The sequence below is a fragment of the Talpa occidentalis genome, unplaced genomic scaffold, assembly GCF_014898055.3.
Source record: "Talpa occidentalis isolate TD23 unplaced genomic scaffold, MPIMG_talOcc4v2.1 talOcc4.6, whole genome shotgun sequence".
Taxonomy (NCBI): Eukaryota; Metazoa; Chordata; class Mammalia; order Eulipotyphla; family Talpidae; genus Talpa; species Talpa occidentalis.
Window position 1 is genome coordinate 67,726,065 of NW_023604972.1, and position 26,109 is coordinate 67,752,173.

At 37.2% G+C, this 26,109-nt stretch overlaps 1 protein-coding gene across 3 annotated transcripts; it reads left to right on the forward strand.

Moving 5' to 3' along the window:
* The first annotated feature begins 6,116 nt into the window (after window positions 1-6,116).
* Window positions 6,117-24,605, forward strand: STARD4 (StAR related lipid transfer domain containing 4). 3 transcript variants are annotated; one of them, XM_037529632.2, is made up of 6 exons: window positions 6,117-6,309; window positions 13,611-13,722; window positions 14,819-14,868; window positions 18,654-18,780; window positions 19,639-19,753; window positions 20,934-24,605. In XM_037529632.2, exons 2-6 carry the CDS (start codon window positions 13,618-13,620, stop codon window positions 21,161-21,163), a joined length of 627 nt encoding a protein of 208 aa, XP_037385529.1. In that variant the 5' UTR covers window positions 6,117-6,309; window positions 13,611-13,617; the 3' UTR covers window positions 21,164-24,605. The 3 variants fall into 3 exon arrangements, with proteins under 3 accessions (XP_037385529.1, XP_037385530.1, XP_054544234.1); XM_037529633.2 differs by lacking the exon at window positions 6,117-6,309 and adding an exon at window positions 6,316-6,341; XM_054688259.1 differs by lacking the exon at window positions 6,117-6,309 and adding an exon at window positions 6,501-7,398.
* The last annotated feature ends 1,504 nt before the right edge of the window (window positions 24,606-26,109 follow it).

A 26,109-nucleotide genomic window follows, 5' to 3' on the forward strand; every position in this document is an offset into this window, starting at 1 on the left:
CAAATCTTCACTCTATCTGGGCTCTCTGGCCTTCTCTCTGCTTCTCTTCTTCTTCTCTCAGCTTCCGTTCGTTCTTGGCTTCTGTGATGTCCCTGTGACGCCGCCCTTATAAACTCAGTCTCTCAGCCCAGGTGTACCCATTTCAGGTGCCCGTCATCAGGTGTGCATTCAGGACCACAGGATTCCCTCATCTATCGTAATGGCAGGAGGGCAGAAAAGCCTGGTACTTTTACCTTACCCTATACCACCCAAAGCCACACCATCCTCTGTGATGTTGCGCTTATATGTTCAGCCTCCAGGCTCAGGGACACCCACTCTGTAAGTCCACACCACACTTCAGGTGTCTGCCATCAGGCATGCATACCCTGAGTCCTTCCCAAGTGCCTCCTGCTTTCAAGACCTCAGGTGATAGCCACAGAGGCCAACAGAGCAAATGCCTGAGCAATCTTCATTTGCCTGACACATGTGAAGGTGAAAGCAGAGATCAAAGTGACACAACCACAAGTCAGTAAGCCCCGGACGCTAGGGAGAGGGGTGGAACAGATTCTCTCCACAGCACTCAGAAATAATCAGCACTGTTAACACATTGGTCCCAGACTTCCAGCCTCTAGAACTGTAAGAGGATGCATTTCTGTTATTTAAACCACCCAGTGTGTGGTACTTTGTTATAGCAGCCTTAGCAAATGAATACAGGTGACTTTCATATGCCCTCAATAAAAGGCCTAAAAGGCAGGGTGATCCCTTTAATCTGATGTGCCCAGCTAAAAATGAGGGCTGTTTCTGTGAAAGATAGTAGTCAGATAGTGAAAGTAAATATTTTAGGATTATTTATGACAGAGTAGGCCCCTAATAATCGACAAATTTATAGAAATAATACAAGAAGTTTTCTCTTTAGGGGAGAAAATGTGCAATCAGAAATATGAGAATAGATTTGTAAAAGGCTAAAACTATTTCACAATCACTTTGTATTTCTTTGATTGTATTCACAATCACTTTCTATTCATATGTAATATGGTGTTCTCTGAGTTAGGTTATTTACAAATCTAACAAAGTTAATTCTCTAGAGTAGTTCACCTTGTAAATCAAAGGTACTGGTGGAATTGAATTTTTTTCCACCATTTTTCTTTTGTGAGGGATTTTATCTCCCATTGTCTTCTAATAGCCATGATTCTAGGAATTTAGATGTGTATCAAATGCAATTTTATCTCTTCAAAAATTTAAATAGTAAACTTAGATTTGTGAAATATGTTTTAGAGCAGATGTCAGCAAAGCTTTCTATAAAAGGTCAATGTAGGGTTAGAGAAATGGTCAGACTTTTATGCCACTGGCCTCTGTGCTATCACCTGCATCCTTGAATGCAGGGGGTTCTTAGGAGCATGGGCTTGGGGTACATATGCCTCATGGTTGACACATACATGGAGTATGGTGTGGGCTTGCGTAAGTGGACATACCTGAGCCTGGAGGCTATAAGGGGACAGCATCACTTAGAGGACTTATATGGTGGAGAACGGCTGCAAGAGGACTAGCGAAGACTGCAAGAGGAAGCCCAGAGGAAAGAAAGAGTAAAGATTCACTGGTGGCTGGGAGACCTGTGAGCCTCTTGGCCCCCTAGATCCCCTGCCCGCTCTGTGCCTGGTTGCCTCCCTACAACTGGCATAGGTTGGCAGGGTTTTTGACTCAGATGAGTATGGAGCCCTCTCAAAACCTCGGGATGGACTGAGGGGTGGCAGGCCAGAAGCATGTAGTGCTCAGTGTACTAACAGGGGGAATGTCATAGGAACCAGAGTAGGGAGAGCACATCTGATCTCTGCCACTCGTTAGCTGTGTGTTGTGTCCTTAGGATAATAACTTAAACTTTCTATGCCTCACTTTCTAATATGTAAGACAGGGATCATGATAGCACTCAGAACTATGTAGGAATTATAGGAAACATCCATAGATGCTATCTGTAATGGACAACTTGGTACTTATAATGGGCATGTTATCAGCTGCTAATATTATTTATGATTATAGTATTGTTAATTAACCTTCAGTTTCATGATATTTCCATTTATGTATTGTTAATTAACCTTCAGTTTCATGATATTTCCGTTTATGAACCACAGGTAAAATTTGAGTATTGTCTGCATTTTTATGGTCTCCTGACAAGGTATTTCTATACTTTGAATATTTTACCTTCAGCTGCTCTAAATTTTCATAAAAGTGTAAATTGTTTTAAAAAAATGACCACAATCTTTAAACATTATAGCAAATGGCACTAATGAATAAATCACAAAAAGTAAGTTATATAAATAAAATAAATACCAAGGACCGCTATTGTATCCACTTAATAGTTGCCTCTTCCTGTGGCCTGTTCTCACACGCAAAACTTGCTTCCTGTTTTCTAGTACTTCTTAAAAACTAATCATACAATAGCAGATTAGCTGCAATTATCATCCAAGAAGGCTTGAAATCTGTATTTTTAAAATGCCTCCTTTGACACAGATGTGTTGGAGATTTGGGGAAACTCTTTTCCACACTCTGACTTAAGTTCTCAGACAGGTTTTCTTCACCAGCACTTGCTACCATCTTCTGTATGCCTGCGCCTCTCTGCTGCCCCTGTACTGAACATTTATAATAACCCTGCAGATATATATTCTTAATCACAAATTACAGGTGAGGAAACTAAAGTTCATTCATGTTTAGTAATTTGTCCAAAGTTTTAGGCAATGAAAATGAATTAGTGTCTGGCACACCTTAGAACATGACGTAGATTCCATGAATATTTGTGAATATGAAAGTGTCTCAGATTATTTTTTCCAATCCATCTCTGCTGCTTTCCTTTAAAACAGCATGCAGCTAATATCATAGTTGATATAGTTCATTTGTTTAAGCATTTAAAATCTTTTTGAGGGGATGGGTCGAGACTTACAGTCTGTAAGAGTAAGAAATTGATTGATTGATAAACAAAAGATTCATTGAAACAAATACCTAAACAAACTGTGAAGAACACTGTTGAAAAGATACAGAATTCAGGGAATCAGAAGTAGAAAATACAGTTTGCCTTATGGAAACTCAAACACAGTCTTGTATTTGAGATACTTGTAACAAGAAGAGAAATAGATCATTCTTATATATGTATTCTTCAGGCATGTGTATAAATTGCCTGCTCAAAAAGTTGCTACATCCAAGTGCAGGAACTACCCTTTGTCTTTCTACAGCCATCGAATATTTTCAGGTTCCCCTTTCTCTGTGGTTCCTGCTCAGAAGTCTCCTCCTAATACTTCACCAGCTCCTTGTCTCCATCCAGCTCCATGCCATTATTAGATAAAGCTAAGGAAGAACTTGTTGAAAGGGAAAAGGTGTCCTCTGTTCCCTATAGACTCTTCCATCCTAAATGAGAAAAAGTTCACTCAATTCAATCTGCTTTTAAAAGACAAATTTATAAAAACATTTATTTATTTTTATTTATTTATTTTTTTAACAATTATTTATTTATTTATACAAGCACTGGGTACAGTCAGAAGTGTGGGAGGGTGAAAGAATTCACCAGAGACAGAGAGGGGAGCAGAACAGACAGACTGAGGAAATACATTGCTGAGGGGAACAGCGGGCAACTGGAGAGGTTTGCGCGCCATGTGGGACCCTCACTGGCTGGCCGGGAATCAAACCAGTGCTGCAGAGGCTGCGGGCAGCTTCGCAGCCCAGCGCTCAACCACTGCGCCACCAGGGAGGCCCTATAAAAACATTTACAGAAATTCACTGGATTATATAAATAAAAGATTCATGATTATATCCAGGTTCGAAATTGAAAGTGTGTAAAGCACCCCACCTTCATCATATTTCCTACAGAATGCATTGAAAAAATATTCAATGAATTGAAGATATAGATTTTCCTGACTCAAATTCTTTAAATATAGAATTTATATTATTCCCTAGTTTTGGAATACAAGGTTTGTTTTTTTTTTTAAAAAAGATTTATTTTATTTATTCATGCATACAAGAACTAAGGTATAGTCCAGAGGTGGGGTGTGTGTGTGAGAGGATTCACCAGAGACAGAGTGGGGAACACAACAGGCAGATCTACTGAAACACACTGCAGAGGGGAGCAGTGGGCAAGACAGGAGAGGTCTGCTGTGCCATATGGGTTAGCTTCCTGGCCTGGGATGGGACCTGTGCTGTGGCAGCTGCCAATAGTTTCATAGTGCTGAGATTTAACCCCTTGTGCCACCAGGGAGGCCCCTGAAATATAAGATTTTTTTTTTAAATATTTATTTATTTATTTTTTTAATTAATTTGTTTATACAAGCATTGGGCACAGTCAGAAGCACGGAAGGTGAGAGAATTCACCAGAGCCAGAGCGGGAAGCAGAGCAGGCAGAAGGACCGCAATACACTGCTGAGGGGAGCAGTGGGCGGCAGGAGAGGTCTGCGCGCCATGTGGGACCCTCCTCCAGTGGCCAGGGAGCAGCCAGGGATCGAACCAGCGCTGCAGAGGCTGCAGGCAGCTTTGCAACCCAGCGCTCAACCACTGCGCCACCGGGGAGGCCCAATATAAGATTTTTTAAGTCAACTTTTATTAAGTTATTTTTATTCATGTCAACATGTATTAATACTGATATTTTACTTATTTTTTTTCAATATTGAGTAAGTCATGTAACAGGGTGGTCCCAGGAAAGGGGGAGGTTCCAGGTTCCCTGTCCCACCCAAATGGAGGGTGGAGCTGAGCAGGAAGCAAAGAAGCTGCAGAGGAGACTGAGGAAGGAAGGAAGCAGGATGGAGATCCAGAAGGAGACCTGGAGGAGGCACATGGGGCCAGGAGACATGTGAAGAAACTGAGCTTGCCTTTTGGTTGTGGACTGGGTGACACAGATGTGGGTGAGAGACCCGAGTGGAGGTGACAATGGCTGCTTTTATCTTGATTTTGATTTTGCTCTTTTCCTTCCGGGCTTGTCTGGTTGTTTCTGACCCTTTTCTGTGGGTTCCCACTTGAAGATGCTTTAGACTTGTGGCAGGCTTTGGGGCCTTGCTCTGGGCCAATCCCATTTGGATGGAGTTTTACCAGAGGAGACGGGTAACTTTGGGTGCTTGATTTAGAAACTATATTCTTTGCCTTTCCTGCATTGTTTCCTAATTGTATTAAAGTTCCTTTCCATTAAAGTCTCATATGTTTTGTGTTGATGCAGGGGATGGCAGAACCCATTTACAATAGGCAGGTTTGCAGGGTTTGGGCTGCCCCTCTCCCTGCCCTGTAACAGTCATATTTGAACAATTTGGGGGAATTTTGTTTGTTTGTTTAATTTTCAAGGGTATTTGTGCAGGTGTGTTTTTACTTCCTAGATTTATTGCCCAGATACTGTGGATATGTTATTTTCTGTTTTGGAATTTTTTGCTTGTTTTTTTTCTCTTGTAAATTCTTTCTTCAGTTATGTCAATATATTCTGTCTGGCTACAGTCAGGACTTGTCAGGAAAGCTGTTTTGATTTTTTTGGCTGAATTTCCATATAGCTGATTGGAATACATTACAGGTTTCTTTTATCCTTGAACTCTAGATGAAAAACTTATTTCCCCGTATTAAAACTATTTGGAGGAGGAATCTATTCATTGCCATATGTATTACAGGTTCTTCCAGAGTACAATTATGTCGCATAGCTTATGGGGTTGTTATCAAGATTTAATGAATTAATAAGTGCTTAGCACAGTGCTTGGTCCACAATAAGACCTAACACCAGATCTTCACAGTGGAGAATCCAGTCTTATCCCTCATAGTCATCATCCACACCTCTACGTGTTGAATTTCTCTCAGTTTTACTGCTTTGAGAAATTCTTTCACAATTCATTGACCACCGGACATTCAGCTCCAGTCAACACAGACACAACTCAGTGCTCTCGCGCTTGCTTGCTCACTCTCTCTCTGTACACACGCACACACACTTTATCTCTGCTCACGCGCACCTTACTCCTCCGCCCCGCCCCGCCGGGCCTGCCCACACCCACGCGGAATCAGTCCATTTCCCAGCGACCAATCAGCGCTCCGCACGCGACCACGCCAGCCAATCCAAGCAAACACACCCCGCTGCCCCCACCGCCGCCACTAACTCCCCACCCCGAGCAGCGAGTTCGAGCGGGGGCGGGGCTTAGCTGGCCCTTGAGCGCTGGGTGCTTTCCAATTGGTTGCAACTGGCAGAGATTTGACGCTCATTGGCCTCTGCCTCCCGCAACTTCAGCGGGCGGGCACTCCAGAGGCTGTAACGGGTAGTGTGGCTGAAAGCTCTCAGTGTGGGACGGGTCCGGCGCGCCTGAGCTTCGTCCGTTGCTCGCTTCACCTCAGGTAGACGCGTAGAGGCGCCCGGCGCCGTGGCGGTGAGGCGGGCAAGGGCGGGGGTGGGAGGCGGGAGTCCGGGACGCCGCGTCTGGCGCGGTTCCCGGATCACTTCCTGGCCGGGGGCGGGGGAGAGGGTGGGGGGGGGAGCCCCCGGAGGAGCCGACCCCCGCGCGGGTGGCCCTCAGAGGCAAGACAGAGCCCAGGCCCAGGGAGGGCGAGGGGCGAAGGGTCCCGGGGCTTGCGGCTCTTCTCTGCTGCTCACCGCTTGAAGAACCTGGACGCTGATTAGGCCTCAGTTGCTTGTCCTGTTAAGTGGGGAGGCGCGGTAATAACCTGTCGTCTAGGACCCTGGGGAAGCTTCCTTGAGCTCATGCTCTTCTGAGGTCGCGGCGCTTCCTGGTTTCCATTCTTTGCACAGATTCCGTATGGGCACCTCATCCTCTCACAGCAAGATTAGGCGCTTGCCAGCTTCCAAGTTCCCTACAAAGTGCATTAATTCATCTAATTCCTCATAACTTAGTGTTACTATATCCTTTCTAATTTGCAATTAAGAAAGATTACTTGAGACTGGGGAGGCAAAGAAGGGCTTATGGGCCAGAACAAAATTTAATGAATTTAATATGACATGATGTTTAAAGTCTGTTGTAATAATAGGTGATCAGGTTCCAGCGATTTACAAAACAGACTTAGATTCTGAAGTCAGAGAGCTGGGTTGAAATTCTGGTTCCATCACTTATTAGCTGTGTGATCTTGGGCAAGTGACATAACCTCCCTATTTCTGCTTTTGGAAAATAGGGGTACTAATAATAAGGTCAGATCTCAGAGTTGTTTATGAGGATTAAATGAAGCGATACAATTTAAAATGGTCACAAAGACTGACCACATTGTAAAATATTAATAATTTTTAGGTATTGTTATTTTTAATAAAAGATCAGAATATTGGAAGTTTGAACAATCATTTGGACTCAAACTTATAGATATCAGTAGAATTTAATATTGTCTTAATTGTTGTAAAATGTCTCAACATTGTAGTAATTTGTCCTAAACTAAGCCAAAGTGAGCACTGAATAGAGGATTGTTGGTCACATTGCAAAAGTAAGATTCCCTATTGCATTCTTGCAAAAGCCAGTCTCAAAAATGAAAAACTGTACTTAACTGAGTTGGAAAAGCTGAATTACTGATTCAAGATTGACTGGAAATCAAGCGTATAGTAGAATTTTTATGTTATGTAGAAAATATAATTTACAAAGCCTTGGTTTGCACAACATTTGGGGAAAAATCTCTGACATGCCAAGTTGAAGGATCCACATAAATAAACCTATAGCAATTTGGTAATGGAAGGTTAATTCTGATATGAGCTTCTTTAACAAGTGAATTCTGACATACTACATAGGTACAAACATATTTATGGCATTCACAATTTATTAGAGGTTAAAGTGTTTATTATGTTTCATACTTAAAATAAAACCTGTGGTCATTTTACTATAGAGTAGTGGTCAAAGACCTCAAGAATATGTTTAACTTGGGGGCTCTACCCACTCTGAAGGCACTCTATGCTAGTGATCTTTTCAAAACCACGGACATAGAAACAGAAACAAAAAGGTTAATTTAAGGAAAAAAATGAAGATGGCCATTGCTCAGCATTTGACCATAGGACTGTCCAAAATTTTTAACATTTTATATAGAGTGGTTAGATTCTGATATGATTAAGTGGTGCTTGTTCTCACTGACATGTAAGTGGTAGAGTTGGAGAGTTTCCTGATAGAAGGTTAAGAAAGGGAATAAAAGAATTAGGAGAGTTCCAGATTTAAAACAATCTTCTGATATTCTCCACAAGTGGAGATTGCAGTAGCGTATGTTGTGTGTGCTCCTTTGAATTAGTGTGAATGCCCTGTTATATTAGGAGAACACCAAGACTTTGATACAAAGCTCCAATACTGCCCATGCCCTTTGGTTGTGGAATATATTTCCAGAGATGCTTTGTTATGTCTGCCCTCACAGAGATATCATTTTAGACAGTAACCATTATTTTCTTATGGATTTGATCTTAATGAAAAATAAATCTCATCAAGAATTGTGATGGAGAATTAACTGACTGGTTAATAGCTCACTGGGCTAAAAGGAGAACTTTAAAAGTTTGCACTTTGTTCTCTTTCTTTCCTTCCTCTTGACTTCAACCTTACATAGATTTATTAATAGAAATGTTTAAATTTTAGTTATTGTTGTTTTTGTTACAGTTCAGATTTTAAGACGAAATTAGTCAACTCTGAGATCAAAAACTGGACTACATCCATTTTATATCTCCAGGACCTAGTGTATATCTGATGCTTGGTAAATAAAATAGTAGACCCTCCTGAGAAATTACTGTGTTTGGTTATGGTAGTGGAAGTTTTAGTCATTCAGAACCTCAAAGATGGTTGATATGAATGAGATCCTCTTAGATATATTGAGGTCTTCCATAAGTGAGTAGTTCACTCTCTACCTTTTTTCCCCTTTTATGTTTATTGGGTTCCTACTGCATGTTAAACATCAGAAGTATAACATTGGAAAAGTCACAGTTCCTGCCCTAAATATTAGATGACAAGTGAATAATTACAGTATAGAGGTGCTGTAAGAAAACATTATAGGGGGTCTCAACTACTGTTTAGGGGAGTCCTGGAAAGAAGAGTAGAAATTAGACATGAAAGGTCCGTAAGCCACAAGAAGTTTGTACTCAACTTATCAGCAGGCGTGAATGATTACTAAGGTAAACACCTTAAAAAGTTTCAGATTCTCATCTTTATAGGTAATTTTGCTACTTTATTTTTGTGTGCCAGATTTACACAAAGATAATGTTTATGATAATAGAAGGCTTTGATTTCAGTCAAAGTTTTGAAAAAATAAATCTTATCTGCAAACCACAGAAAGCTGGCAGGTGGCCTTTGAATACTGCCTACTCATAATGATCTAGTAATTGATAAATTGCTTTTGCAAGTCCTTTCTGAGAACTTGTGTTTGTAGATAACAGACCGTTGAGTAAGGTCATTGTACTGACTATCAAGTTGGCAATTTCCAATAGAAATGGTATAATATTACTGACTTCCTGACTTTTTGAATGAACTTATCTCTTTTAGTGTACGGATAGCATTTATACTTATATATTTTGCAACACTTTCATAGATCCTAAATTATATATTACTGAACTTTCTATTTTATATATAGATATTTTCCCAGGTTCCTGAAGGAATATGTCACCCTAAAATGTTATTTTGAAAAATAATTATTATTAGCTGAAAGTAATTGGCAAAGGTACTAAAAACTCTTTTCCTTCCTGCTGTCTGCCTGAGAGTTTGATCTAAATTCTGCTATGTGAAAGTCTTCCATCTCCCCTTTCCATACTAGGAAAACAACTCTTACCACAGGAGACAAAATGTTGGCACTGATATGGTCAGCACACACAAACTGTACTAAAAGAACCCTTATCTTCTAGTTGCTTTCCCCTATATATTTATTTTCTCATAATTTACCACCCCTAGAAGCCCAGCCTCGACCCCTTTTTGGTCTTGTCATTTCTCCATAATATATCGCTATTAAAGTGGTGTATAGCCCCTGGTCTGATTACATTCTTTGAGTCTACACTTCTTTTCTATGAATGCCTCTGTGCACATAAAATACAAAATATTAACTTCAAATTCAATATGTGTACTTTTTTGTCCTGTTCCTCTAGCTTTTTCATTTTAATTTTTTGGCTTCTGATACAGAACCTAAGAGGGTAGATGAAAAGCTTTCCCCACCTCCAAGAGTTGCGTATCATTTTAATGTTTACCATTTTGATATCTTGTCTTTACTTAGCTTTTCCTATTTAAATATTGACTACAAAATTGATTTATTTTTGTCACCTTTAGTTTTTTGATTAGTGGGTCTTAGCTCTGGCTGGATAACAGAATTGTCTGTGAGACTTTCTAAAGGACCTAGATTTCTGGGGCCCACCCCAGAAAAGACCAACTGAATCAGAATATATGGCAGTGGGAGCTGAAACTGTGTCAAAGAAAGCCAGAACCAGAAGTTAATTTGTTACCTGTTTAGGCAAGTCTAATTTGAGAACTATTGCAATGGGGGAAAGAGACATGGTATACAATCGGGCTTCATTCCAAATACAAGGACAAGTGGGGATTTATAGCCAAGGAGTAGGGTGGATGTCAATGGATGGAAAATTACTAACAGGGGTAAGAGGGATTCTGGTGAAACCAGCTTACTGAAGGCTGGACATAGTGATAAGTTTGAAGGCGGGATAAGGAATTTTTGAGCGTGGGGGTTTTCCCCTAAAAGGACTCAGCAGAATTCTTGTTAAAACTGCGGTAAGAACCAAGGAATGCCCAAGAGGTAAGCCTAATCAAAAGAGATCTTATAGGAGCATGAGTGTTGGGAATCTTTATCAACAGCAATTACTATAAAATAAAACAAAGGTAATTCTAATCTATGCTTGGGTAGTTGAAAATTTCAACCTTATTCTCATAGCAGTTATACTTCATTTAGATTTTTTTTTTCTTGATCTTCTTTTTAGTAGTAACCTGATGCTTCAGTAAACATTTTGCGAAATTTCTTTTCTCCTTTAGATGTTTACTAAAGAGTTGGAGGAAGGAATAGAGCTAGATTAGGGTAAAGCAGAAATTTGTACCATGGCTCCAAAGGGAGACAAGTTTAGACCGAATAATTCTAGTATTGAAACAAACTTCAATAAATAGTAAAGGTCTACTGTGTTGTAGGCAGTGTTCTAGTTGGTAGGGATATAGTAGTGAATAAGGCAGACAAGGGGTTCTGTTCTTTTCACTGTGTTCCTCCTTCATGCCAGACATAAGGGATATAACATTAAACAAGTAACATTCCTTTGCCCCCAATGATTTTACTGTTCAGTGGAAGAAGATAACAAGTGAATAATTATAGTACAGAGTTGAGGGTGCTGTGGTCAAAGAATATACTACACCAATAAGTAAACAAGTTAGTTTCATATAGTGATAAGCAATACAAAGAAAATAAAAGGATATAATATTGAATTGTGGAAGACTTTATGACAGGAGGTTTAAGCTAAAATTGTCATTAATTTTGTTTTTGGTCCTTCTCAGATTTAAGTTCTAGTAATCCAGGCAGAGAAAGAGCAAATACAAAGACCCAAAGAAAATCAGCAGGATTAAGACAATGTAGGTAGTGGGATGTTAATTCCTGTTAAAAGTGATTTCAAGGTTTGTGTTTGTTTGTTTGTTTATTGAGATAATATCAGTTTACAAAACTGGAGGATTCAGAGTTAAACAATCACAGATCACACCTCTTCTGGTGAATGTTATCCTGAGACACCCATCACCAAGGCACCCATAGTCCCCCATGATAGTCTATTCCTCCCCCGCACCCTTTGCTCTCTACCCTCCTTTTCCCCTTCTGGTAGCATGAGTTTTATAGATTTTTAGGCTTGGTTTTGGTTTGGTTTTACCTGACCTTTTGTTTTGCTTCTTTATAGTCTACATATGAATGAAACCATGCATTTTTCTTTCCCCATTTGACATAATTTGTTTAATACAGTCACCTCCAGTTCCAACTTGTTGCAAATGGCAAGTTTCCACTTGAGCAATTGGCTCAATTACCATTTTAATAGTAAATTTTCAGATGAGGAAGACTGAGATAATTTGAGGGAAATCAGGGGAAATAAAAGATGCCTATTTAAGTAGCTTCTGGGTCTGGAACTTTATAGTAGGGTGTGTGTTTATGTGTCTGTGTATGTGGGAGGGAGAGAGAGATTGATTATCCCTTTCCCACCTTCCTTCTCTCTTTTTCACTCTACCTGGGTCTTTCCAAATGTCAACCCCTCTGGGTAGCCAGAAATTTTTCTTGTTGATCAAAGGCTCTTATAGTGATTATTATAAAAGAAACCTGGGCTCTAGAAACATGCAGTTACTTCAGCTACATATATTGTTAAGGCAGTCACAGAGCCCACCCAGCTTCAAGTGGACATAGACTTCACCTCTTGATGGGAAGTGTATCAAAGAATTTGTAGAAATGTTTTAAACCATCACATTGCAGAGTCAACCATAAATTCATTATTTTTGAAGGTTAGTAATGTCTCCTTTTCATAATATTGTTAGACTATAGCTTATCTTTGGAATTATTAATCATATAATACATTTCATCTTTATTTAAAATTAAATTAAAAAAATTAAATTTATAAAATTGCAAACCATTTATTTATGCTGGAATGGTGAGTCCAAAAGTCTTCATGTGACTTCATCACAGATACCTCACTGAATCCTGAATATATCCTATAATGTGTATAACACATATAACCTATCAAATGAAATAAGATTGAAAACAGTAGAGTTTTCCATACTTTTGAAGTTGTTCAGAGTTGTGTAATCTTACACTTAAAGGACAAAAGAAGGGGTTTCATTGTGGTTGTTTGCTAGAATGAGTCTTAAATCGGTTGAATAGTAAAATAAAAATTTCCAGTGGCTGAAAATCTGAGTTTATGCCTTGTATATTTTATTTTGGGAACAGCAATATATTTTTTTAAAGATATATTTTATTGATTTACTTACTAACTTATTTTTTATTTTATTTATGCAAGAGCCAGGGTACAGTCTAGATGCGCGGGAGGGTGAAAGGATTCACCAGAGACAGAGTGGGGAACAGAACAGGCAGACTGATGAAATACACTGCTAAGGGGAGCAGCGGGCAAGACAGGAGAGGTCTGCTCGCCATGTGGATTGCTCCGAGGCCGCCGGGGATCGAACCGGCACTGCAGAGGCTGCACACAGCTTCATAGTGCTGCGCTTAACCGCCTTCACCACCAGGGAGGCCCCTATTTATTTATTTTATACAAGAACTGGGGTACAGGCCAGATGCATGGCCTTGCCGGCCGGCTGCAATCAAACAAACACTGCAGAGGCTGCGGATAGCTTCACAGTGCTTGGCTCAACTGCCTGCACCACCAGGGGCGGCCCAGCAATATTTTTTAAGTTAAGTGGAATTTTAGAATTTATTCCTTTTAATTAGCTTCTGCTAGAAGGGGGAAAATAGGACTTTTTAAACAATATAAATGAATTTAACACCTCAAAATGTGTAATTATTATCCTGACTATATGTGACTTACCTTGGAAACTTTTAGAACAAACCTATGTCTAAGTTATACGCTCAGATATTCTTAGTTGACTTTGGGTAGGGTCCACATACAGCTATCTTTTACAGTTCTCCAGGAGATTCTATTATGAAGCCAGATTTGAGACCGTATTGGTCTTTATCCAGTTGATATTTGCCAGTGCTAACTTGGTCTCTCTTAACAGGAAAAAAATGGAAGACCTGTCTGATGCTGCCGCTTTTGCGACTAGACTTAAAAACACTCTTATCCAGTACCATAGCATTGAAGATGATAAATGGCGAGTTGCTAAGAAAACGGTAAATTAGTTAAATTTCTTTTTTTTTTTTTAAGATTTATTTTTATACAAGAACCGGGGTACAGGCCAGATGCACAGGAGGGTGAGAGGATTCAACAGAGACAGAGTGTGGGGCAGAATAGGCAGACTGAGGAAATACACTGCCAAGGGGAGTAGCAGGCAAGACAGGAGAGGTTTGCTTCGCCATGTGGGAATCTGCCTGGCTGGCTGGGATTGAATCTGCCCTGCAGAGGCTGTGGACCGCTTCACAATATGGCGCTCAACCAGGGAGGCCCTAGTTAAATTTCTTTTACTGGGGTGTATCTTCTGTCTAATGAATTGGTTGATAACTTTCAAAAGGGTATAGGAAAATAGAGCCATACTTTAGGTGGATTTGCAGGATAAATAATGCTGATAAAGTCCGTGGTTTAGTGTCTTACAAGGGAAGAAACGTAGTAATCCTTCACTGCTGTCATTAGGTTTTGGACATGAAACTAGTCTACTGGCCACCAGAACCTAAAGAATAACTTTGCATGTAAACAAAGCATACTGTTCTCAATTGAAGAAAGTATAATTATTAGTAGCTTGAAATAGTTTCAGATATTTCACCAAGTTTGTGAGGGTGGTTAGTAGTCTTTTTTATCAGTATGATTTGTTCAAACCATTGCATGGTTGAGTTTTGACAGAACCAACCCTAGGATCCAGGACTCTTCTAGTTAAGTGTTTTAACTGTTCGAATACTCACAATTTCTTGAGAAATAATAGAGGGAAAGTGTAGGAACTAATTCAAGGTAACACTATCATAGTAGGTGTAAATTGTTTAATTTTAAGGGAAAATCTGAGCAAGTTCAGAATGATATATTTAGCATTCATAATGTCTTAACCTGAATGTGTCAGTAATGGTAAATAGTTAAAATTGGTTTGAAGTAAATGATTAGATAATGTCATCACTGTTCTTAGATAATGCCATCACTGTTCTTAACAGTATGGTATAAATTACTTGTCTCTTTGAAATTTTACTTGTTTTTTTTTTAATGCAAAGACCAGTGATATCACCTTACCAGTTTTATATCCAGGGTTTCAACTGTGAAATTATTTCTGTATCTTTATTTTTCTAGAAAGATGTCACAATTTGGAGAAAACCTTCAGAAGAATTTAATGGATATCTGTAAGTAAATTCTTTTAGTTTTACATAGCTCAAAAAAATATAACTAAACTTGTCTCTCCCTGGTGGGCTAGGGGTTAGGTCTCAACACTATCACCACTACAGCCTGAGTTCATCCCTGGCCAGGGAGCTGACCCACATGGCACAACAGACCTCTCCTGTCTTGCTTGCTGCTCCCCTTAGCAGTATCTTTCAGTGGACCCGCCTGTTCTGCTCCCCACTCTGTCTCTGGTGAATCCTCTTACCTATTGCACCTCTGGCCTACACCCCAATTCTTCAGTAAATAAATAAATAAAATCCTTAAAATATATATATATAAAACTAAACTTTATAGACATATTTATGGATATGGATATATGTGTGTATATAAATATATATCTGTATACATGATCATTAAATGATAATTGGCAGTAAAATGTGACTTTTGCTTTAAAAATTTTAAGCTTCCTGAGAATCACATCCTTATAAATTCAAAGTCTGAAAAATGGCCATGCGTCTTATAGACATAGTTGTTGATATGGGAAGATGATAATAATGATATCAAATCTTAATTTCTTAGGATGATATATAAGATCTTGTTTTTTTCTTTCACACTTAGTACTGTAGCATATTTTATTCTAAGAATTTATCTTGACAAATCATTAAAAGTGGTTATTTAAGTACCTGTTTCTTCTATTATAGCATATAATACTTATAATATTGTATAAAACTTATAATATTTTAGTACTCAAAATCATATGCAACCTGAGTAATAAAAAGTTGAAAAATTATGAAATTATGAAACTTATATTTTATAGTCTTTACAAATCATCTTTTCAAATATTATCTAAAAACATAAGAAAATCCCCAAGATATAATATGAACAAAACAGGATATTAAATTAGCTATAGCAGAATTACAGATTGGTTTTAAATATTTGTTTTTATATATTAATATGTTTTTATCTAACAATTGGATATCTCTAAATTGCAGTTTTTATGTTCTCTGTTCTTTTTGGTAGTGGAACGTGAATTATTTCTTTAATCAGAAAAATAGTTATTTTGTAATCTCTTTAATTTTTTTTTTGCAGTAACAATTCACAACACTGTATATGATTTAGGGGGTTAGACTTACTCCTCGTTGGAGGTATGTTACTAAACCACACCACCAAAGCATCCATAATCTTCCACCAGAGTCCATTAGACCACTTCTTCCTTTACTCTCTACCCTTCTCCCACCCCTCTGGTAGCATCAGTTCTTAAGTCAGATTTGTAGGGTTTGTTTTGATTTAGTTAAAAAATATTATGTTTTAAAGTCAGTGGATTCATTTACCATAGTAACTGCTGAGCTAAAGCCAGCCCTAATACTAAGTAAAATAAGTCAGAAGGAGAAAGATAAATACCAGATGGTGTCACTGGTATGCTCAATATAATGTGACTCCATTCAGAGTCAGATGTAAACAAGCTGAAAACCACCCCTGACAGCTGACTGCAGAGCTGAGCACTGCAAGGAGAGGAGGGTGGGGAGGAAAAGCAGCACAGTAATCTGTGGTGGTGGGCTCTGGATGAGCTGGTTTCAGGAACACTATGTTACCTGAGGGGGGCATCCACATATTACTTCAGTTGAAAAAAAAGTCAGTAGAGACAATTTCCTCGTGTAATTGGAGTGGAATATTAACAGCCTTGGAACCTGGCTCTTTTTAAACTAAAATTGTTGGCCCCATATATCATATAAAGATGTTCTGAAGTGTAATACCAAAGATTACATTTCCAGAAAGATGAGTTGTACAATATTTATGACAAGGACAGGGAAACTGGACTTGGAGTAAGCCTTGTAAGCAATTATGGAAGTTAATCTGCTAGATAGTAATTTCCAGCTGATGTTGAAAAGTATGAAAAGTGCCAAGGGAACACTATGCTAATACATGGACCACAGATGTGTGTGTGCTCATGTAGTAATTTGCTTGTATTTGTTTTCATTGAGTATAATGTGTTAGCCATGGAGTTGTATGTTCTTTTGTTCTTCTGTATGAACTTAACTGCAGTATGTTTCTCTGTGTTTGCAAACTTGTTTGCTGATAAACTTTTCAGTTGTTATCAGTTCATCTCTGAAAAGTACTATGGTAAACTTTTTGGTACATGTTTCCTCTTACCCACATATGTGATTTACTTCAGGTATATCCCTGGTTTTAGGAATAGACATCATCCAGTTTCACTAGACATTACCTAATGTCTCTCTAAAATAGTTGTAACAGTATGAGAGTCCTCTTTACCCTCCATGTATTATAGTACTGATTACTAGGTTTTAATCTCTGCCAACCTCAGGGGTTAAGATGGCATTTTGTTAGTATTTACTTGTTGCTAGTGAAGTCGAGCAACTTTTCTATAATGATTGACATTGCAGGAAAATATCAGTATATCCCTTGCTCATCTTTTCTTTTCATTGTTTGTCCTTCTCATTGACTTGTAAAAATTAATCATATATCCCAAGCCTTAATCATATGTCTGTTCATATGTATTACACACAAAGTCTCCCAGAATATGACTGTTGTATGCAAATTTTAAATTTTAATCATTTTGTATTAGTTGTGTTTCATGTTTTATAGATTCAAGAAATTCTTATTTCCTAGGTTACAAAGATTGTCACTTACATATATTTTTTCAGTGTATTAAAGTTTTCCATTGTGGTCTTTAATATATATGGAATTAATTGTTTTGAATGGTAGGAATTTAATTTTTATTTTTTCCATAAGGATAACTTGAATCCAAGCATCATTTATGGACTAGTATATCCTTTCCCCTTTGATGTGTAATGCCACCTTTGAAATATGTTGTTATTAAATTATTTAGGGCCTCCCTGGTGGTGCAGCGGTTGAGTGCTGGGCTGCGAAGCTGCCCACAGCCTCTGCAGTGCCAGTTCAATCCCCGGCCACCAGCGAGGGTTCCACATGGTGTGCAGACTTCTCCTGCTGCCCACTGCTCCCCTCAGTAGTGTATTTCATCATTCTGCCTCTTCTGTTCCCCGCTCTGTCTCTGGTGAATTCTCTTGCCCTCCCGTGCTTCTGACTGTACCTAGTGCTTGTATAAATAAATAAATATATCTTTAAAAAAAATTATTTATGAGTCAATTCCAAGGTATTCTATTTCTAGGTGATCTGTTTGTTTGTTTTTCTGTGCCTAATACAAAGTTTTTAAAAGGGTAAAACATTTTTTATATAAATAAATAAAATAAAAAATAAATAAAAAAACAAAATTAACAAGCAACTATAAATCAGAGACATTCTGCAGGGGAGGGAAGAGCACATGCTTGAATTGGTGGTGGAAATTCTATGGGATGTAGATGTACACCTGAGAGGAGAAAGCAAACATTGTATAAAAATGGACAATAATGTAAAATCTATATAAATGAATTACAAAGAAAGGAAAGAAAAATAAATTTGAGCAGAAGAAAAATAAAAAGGGTAAAATATGTATATACTAATAACACGTTAGAGTATAATCAAGAAAAGAATAGCATGAAAAATAAATGATACAATCTCTTACATGCTGTTTTGGCTGTACCCATAATTTGAAGGCTCTTTACTGTGTTCATTACAACGTATAATATACTCTTCAGCTCTCTTATTAGATTTAAGGACAAATGGTACATGCTGATATGATACTTGATAAAACTTAATAAATCAGAATTGTTGAGATTTACTCTCCTTAAAAAAAATCTTCAATGTTGATCTTTTTGAAGTGAGCTAAGTTATGAGGGCATGCCGACATTTTTCATGCTAATAGCATTTCATTTTAATATTTTTTCTCCAGCTTTAAAGCCCAAGGTATCGTAGATGATGTTGTAAATAGTGTCATAAACCATATACGCCCAGGGCCCTGTCGTGTGGATTGGGACAGCTTAATGACTTCCTTGGATATTTTAGAGCAATTTGAAGAGGTATTTTCTTGGAATCAGTACTTCAAAGTGTGTGTGTGTGTGTGTGTGTTTCTGTGTGTGAAAGAGAGTATGTGAGTATGAACACATGCATTTACTTATATTCATTGTATTCATTGCTTTGAGAGTAAGTAGTCATGACAGAGGTCTCACAGGGGAATCGTTGTACATTTTAAGAAGCATGAGTCTCTTCATATTAACTAATGACTGCGAGTCAGACCTGAGTTTGTTTTCCACAGTAGTTACACCCTTGCTGCTTAAAAAAAATTTACCAGAATCTATAATTGTAAAACTGTAGTTGAGGTTTTAAAATTTAAAATTCCAAAAACATCACCTCAACCATCATATTTAAATTTCTAGGCAGATGTATGTAGGTTTTCCATTAATAGTAAACCAAAAGCAAAATCTAAATATGACAATGTTAACTGAAGACATTAGTGAATTATATCACTAAAGTGACTTGTTTTCTTTGTCTATCAATTTGTTTATTACCATGTTTGAATTTCTTCATTGAAACATCTGGTGTTTTAATCAAAGTATTTGTGGATTTTATCTTAAATATCTATAATCTGCACTACCAGCTTCCATGTTGAATGTCATATTAGATAAAAGACAGCTGTATTGAATTAGACATTTTGGATGCTGTGCAACTTCTCTGTGCTTTGATTATATGTATTATCTTCATGTCTTTATGGTAGTAGTGAGACATAGAATAGAAATATAAATCTTTCAGAATTACCATAAAAATTATTAACTATAATTATTGCACATTTTAAATGCCTACTAGTTTCTTACAAAAGATTAACATAATAATTGAGTCTATCTGTTTAGTAGTAACACCTATTATCCATTCTCTTTCAGAATTGTTGTGTGATGCGTTATACTACTGCTGGTCAGCTTTGGAATATAATTTCTCCAAGAGAGTTTGTTGATTTCTCCTATACTGTGGGCTATAAAGAGGGACTTTTATCCTGTGGTAATAATCTCAAAATTTTATGCTTTCTTCCATTTTGTTTTAAGTATTTGAAATTTCTTAGCTGGATGTTTCTTTCTATGTAAGATATATATTTTAACCTTCATTCTATAGTCACTGAGCTTTGTAAATGCTACACCCTAGGAATTAGAATGACAATATGAGGAAGGGTTTTGAAATACTTCTGACAAGTGTTTGTTCCCAATTTAGATGATAGCAAATAAATATGGATCTCATGACTGCCTCTAGGAAAAGGATCCAATAAATGGATTTCCTTCTAAGGGACACTAGAAAACAGTTTTTGGTCATATGAATAGGAAAATATAGACTTGGTTTGTGTGAAAATATTTTCCCTTTCTTGAGCTGAGAATTTTTTTTCTTTTTAAGACTAAAAATATTGTTGTTAGGGGCTCCTGATTTCTAAAATATCTATTTCTAAAATATCTATCGGGCCTCCCCAGTGGTGCAGTGGGTTGAGTGCCACACTGTGAAGCTGTCTGTAGCCTCTGCAGCGCGGGTTCAATTCCCGGCCGGCCAGGGAGAAACCCACATGGTGCCGCAGACCTCTCCTGCCTACTGGCTGCTCCCCTCAGCAGTGTCTTCAGTCCATCTGCCTGTTCTGCTCCCCGCTCTCTGGTGAATTCTCTCACCTTCCCATGCCTCTGACTGTACCCCAGTTCTTATATAAATAAATCTTTTAAAAAAATCTAGGTAGATAGATATAAAATGAAATATAGCTAAATTAATATTTTTATATATATAGTATATACTTGAGTTTGCAGTTATAGGTAAATCGCTCCTTGTTTATTCTTAACTAGCCAGTGCCAAAGTTGGATATGGTATAGCCTATGGGGAGTAGTGATAGTGCCTTAGGTTTGATTATTGGCACCTGGAGGCTTCTCTGCTGCAGCCAAGATTTGTAGTTTCCAAGGAGTTACCAAGATGACATGATGTCATCTATACTGAAGGGATTCAAACTTTCCCCATTACCTATCTACTGCCTCCTGTCAGAATTCTACTTGGCAATTATCTTTTTAATTCTTGCATAGTCACTCTTGGAGCTTAATGTTCATCTACATGCACTAGAAGGAAGATATTTAAATAAGAAATCTGGTATCTTCAGTGAGCTTTAGACTACTGTCAGTTATTGTTATTAAAATACTATTTTTAAATTGTGTTCTAGGCATAAGTCTTGACTGGAATGAAAACAGACCGGAATTTGTGCGTGGCTTTAACTATCCCTGTGGCTGGTTTTGTGTACCACTTAAAGACAATCCAAACCAGAGTCTTTTAACAGGCTATATTCAGACAGATCTACGTGGGATGGTTCCTCAGTCTGCAGTGGATACAGCCATGGCAAGCACTTTAATCAGCTTCTATGATGATTTACGAAAAACCTTACAAAAGGCGTAATACATCAAACTTGTATTTAGCTATAAAAAAAATCATCCTTTCCTCTCTTCTCATAGCCTCTAGAAAAATTTGGGATGTTTTTGATTTATTTTATCCTAAAGTAAGTAGCTATATAAGAGAGGGCATTTCAGTTTTGCAAACATTTATTTGCACATTGTTTTGTATGGCATTGTGTCCAGGAATGGAGAGTATGACAGAAATCACAAGGAGTAGATATAGTTCTGTAACACAAACACGTAAGAACTTGAATAGTGCCTCGGTATGAATATTTTGGCTGCTGGGAAATTAGAGAAAATACAGCTTCATTCTTTGGGGTTAAGTAATCTACTTAGCTTTATAAACATTTTGTAAATATTTTAATTTTCTTGGAGGGTATTAGTGCTCTACTTGTGGTATGCTCTATGAGTTTGCCAATATCTTAAACTGAGAAAGAAATCTCTACTCTATATTTTATAAAAATAAATTTCATTGTCCATTGAGTTATACTACTTTAAGTATTGAAAAGACCAGGAATAAGAACAGAATAGATATTATAGTAATTTCAGGTACAATTCAAATGCAACTCAGATTTGATACCTAGAAAGAATTATTTTGTGAATATATTTTTAAAATATATTTGTATCTTTTGTGAATTTAATTTGAGAGTCTTAAGAGCATTTATGCATGAATAAGACTGTATGGAAAATGGCCAAATATGTGCTGGAGTCACCACATTGATTATGATGTAGTCTGGGTTGTGTAAAAGGAAAATAATCACTTTAGAAAATCACATTCAATGACTGTTCTATGCATGTGTCAGTTTTAAAGGTATCTCTCAATTTGCAAAATATCACTACCTACTTCATAAACTTTCACAATTGTTTTATAATTTCAGTCTGGAATTATAAAAATGCACTTGTAGATGTATCCAAATGCCTAACTAGAGTGAGTCTTTTCTTACTAGAATGGACTCATAATAAGTCCTCTGATTCTATGGCTGCCTTAAATGAACATTCCTAAATGATTTTATCATTCCGAGAATTCTCTTGACTTTTGAACTAACCACCCGGTTTACCTCTAAAATGAGAACTTGAGGCAATGGTATGTGTATGCAAATTTTTGTAGGGATTTATGTTGGTGTACATACATACATATTGAAATTTGTTTCAATGTTCTATGTGAGTTCATTTTGTGTTAATCAATATTATTGGTTTTCCATTGATTTTTTTTTTGTTAATATGGGTGAAAGTGATATTTATGTGTTGAGCTACAAAAAGCACAAGAATGCATCATGATCAAGTGCATGAAAATAACTTATTTCAAGAACTGACAATGTACAAATTATATTATATTCTTACCTTGCCAATAGCCTTTTCTGAATTGACTATAACTTTTGAGTTGCTGGATTTCTCTGCTGCTTTTTTTTCTTTTGCAATAGGGAAAGAAAACTTGGTAGTTTAGCTTTCAGTTTCCCATTGAAATTGTTAAATGTTGATTTTGACTTCATATATATTTTTCAATTGATCTTATTAGGGTGGTATTGGAGTTCTCTTATATTCCAGTATTTGTTTAGAATGGTGAAATACCAGCAGATGCCCAAATAGAGGGTAATCAGATTGAGTAAAGAATTTCTGACAAAGTTTTGCATTATACAAGGGCTGTTGTTGCCTAAGCTGGGTGCCCCTAAAGGCAAATAAATTGTCTAACTTAGTACTCTAATGCTCCCTTTGTCATTTTCAAACTGTACCTCCAATTAATGATTACATATACACTGTTGAATGTAACCCACTACAGGTAAAATGGACATTATGGGGAAAAAAAATCTCTGTTGCACTATTAAGTCACATTAAAAAATATATTTGAATTACCTGAAATTTATATGCAGCTTTAGATGGCTATTTAGATGTGCTGAACTATAGTGTGTACTTTAAAATTCAACAAAGCAAAAAACAACCCAGCTTTACTGAGGTATAATTTACATGCTGTACATCTTACTAGTTGTAAGTATACAATCCAGTTACTCCTGAATACATGTATAGTTATACAGCCATCACTACAATCCAGTTTTAGAAAATTTCTATTACCCAATTAGATCCAGTTGCCTGTTTGCAATCATACTTAACCAAAGTTTAGCACACTTGCCAGTATATAGCACATGAAGAAAATGATTAGAGTAGGTTTTATTTGGTTTTGTTTTTAAGAATAAAAATATATTTGATTCTAAGCTCAGGAACCTTGTATATTATAATATATATTAAGTATATTGTCTCAAATACCATACTGATAGAAAACTTTAACAGTGTGATTTGGGATTAATATTAATATGTAATTGAGTCAGCTACTTCTCCAGCAGTGCTGAATAATAGAAAAATAATATGAGCCTTTTGTGCACTTTTTAATTTTCTAGCAGTCACATTAAAAATAAGTATCTTAAGTTAATTTGAATATGTCAATTTAACTTAATATATATAAGATATTACATTTCAACATGTAATCAATGTAAAAAATCATTAAGATTGCTTGCATTCTTTTTTGTACTAATTCTTTGAAATCTATGTATTTGACTAATTTAGGGTAACCACATTTTAAGTGTTCATTATTCACATGAAGCCAGTGTATGTATTAATAGCACAGTTCTATACTATATGTATTGTCTTTCTATAATATGAAGTAAAGAATTTTATGGGATTACTTTTTTTTTTTTTTAAGATTTATTTTTATTTATTTATACAAGCACTGGGTACAGTCAGAAGCGCGGGATGGGGAGAGAATTCACCAGAGCCAGAGCGGGGAGCGGAACAGGCAGAAGGACCGAAGTACAATGCTGAGGGGAGAAGCAGGCAGGCAAGAGAGGTCTGCACGCCATGTGGGACCCTCGCCGGCGGCTGAGGATCGAACCGGTGCTGCAGAGGCTCGCAACCCAGTGCTCAACCACTGCGCCACCGGGGAGGCCCGGTATTACTCTTTTAAATGCAAAATATCTTCTCTGGAGCCTTCCATGCTGCCTAAACTAAACAGAAATATATCAGTAGTTATCAATAAAATTAAAGTTATAACCAAAAATACTTTCCTTTAAAGATAATTTACTTTTCATAAGGCAGTTAAATCAAGTCAAAGATTATAATCTACCTTATTTTATGTACTTGATTATTTTCTCCTACTGATAGCTAGTGTGTATCAAAAACTCACATACGCACTAAGTATGTGGCAGGGTACTCTTTTCAGTACATTGAGTTTTCTTTTTTTAAGGCGATCAGTTTCTCACAAGATAAAGTATCATCAGTTATACTTTTTTTTATTTATTTATTTATTTATTTGTTCGTTTGTTTCGTTTATACATGCACTGGGTACAGTCAGAAGCACAGGAGGGTGAGAGAATTCACCAGAGCCAGAGCGGGGAGCAGAGCAGGCAGAAGGACCGAAGTACACTGGTGAGGGGAGCAGCGGGCGGCAGGAGAGGTCTGCGCGCCATGTGGGACCCTCCTCCGGTGGCCGGGGAGCAGCCGGGGATCGAACCGGCGCCGCAGAGGCTGCGGGCAGCTTCGCAACCCAGTGCTCAACCGCTGCGCCACCGGGGAGGCCCCATCAGTTATACTTTTGCATGAAATATTAATTCATATTGATAACTCATATACTGAGTAAATAGGAAAATGTATTATCCTACAGTTATATGTAACTGCTAGAATAGAGTAGATTGTAAATGTTAAAAATCTTTACATCCATGTTCACTGAGGTTGTCTATATTTGAAATTGTAGATTTCTCTTTAGATTATCTCCCAGTGAAAAGAAGTTTTTTTCTTTCTACCCCTGCTTTCCTTCCTAACTGAAAGACATAACACTCAGCTTGAGTTATATTAACATCTTAAGTTAAAATGTCTGATTCAGTTTGCCTCTGGAGAAGGTAAGAAAATATTGCACAATTTAAGCCTCTAATTGTCCTTTTAGCTTTTAGGTATGAGTAATTCCCTTTGCTGTAGATAAAAACTTTTATATTCAAGAGCCCACTAGCATCCTTAGAATTAGTTGTTTAAATCCAATTTCTTTCAAATAAGTGGATATTGTAGCTATATCCCAACTCTATGGATAAGATAATGAGACCCAGAGAGGTCAAAGGATTTGGCCAGATTTCCATGAGGTCAAGAAAAATTCACATGTGTAGTTTTACATGTATAGTTAAAAATTTACCTCAACAAAAGTTTTTCTGTATATACATTTTTTAGTTTATAATTTGTATAGGTCAATATGTATAACAACATTTCTTAAACTAATAAGAGCATGTTAATATAAATAAAATGCATATTTATTTTTAAATTACTTACATTTAATCACTGATAATGTCTTAGTAAGTTTTTTCTCTAGCATTTCCCTTAATTCCCTCCATTGAGAAGTCATTGTTAGTATGTCTTCTCAACAAAACCAGCATTTTGGACCTAAAGTAGGTAGTAGCAAGCTGCAATTCTGAGGGTAAGCTCTGTTGTTACTTTACCTACTTCCCCCTCAAACATTTCACACAATTGTTTCCTAAGTGAGTGAGTGGCCAAGCTCTAAGGCTTTCAGATCTTTTTACAACTATGTGCTGCTGACAGCTTCTTAAAGGTGAGCATACAGTTTTTCTTTATTCCCATTCCTGGATCCTATAGGTTTGGAAACATAAAGTGATCACTAAACATCATCTGATCCAACAACAGTTCCATGAGGAAAGAAAGATCATTGAGAATGGATTGTTTGCAGCTATCATAAAAATGAAGATTTTATTAAAATGCTTGTGCTCTAGTGATAGGCTGATACAAGAAAAGGTACACTATGATTACAAGTTTATAAAAAAAATCTAATGCTGGAAATACGCAATGATTTTCTTTCTAAGGTGTTATGTTCATTTCATTTGCTTTCACATTTTTATAATAAAAAATATATTACTTGCTACAGTTCCCTTGCCCCAGTAAAATGGCTTTCCTGTGGTGAAAACA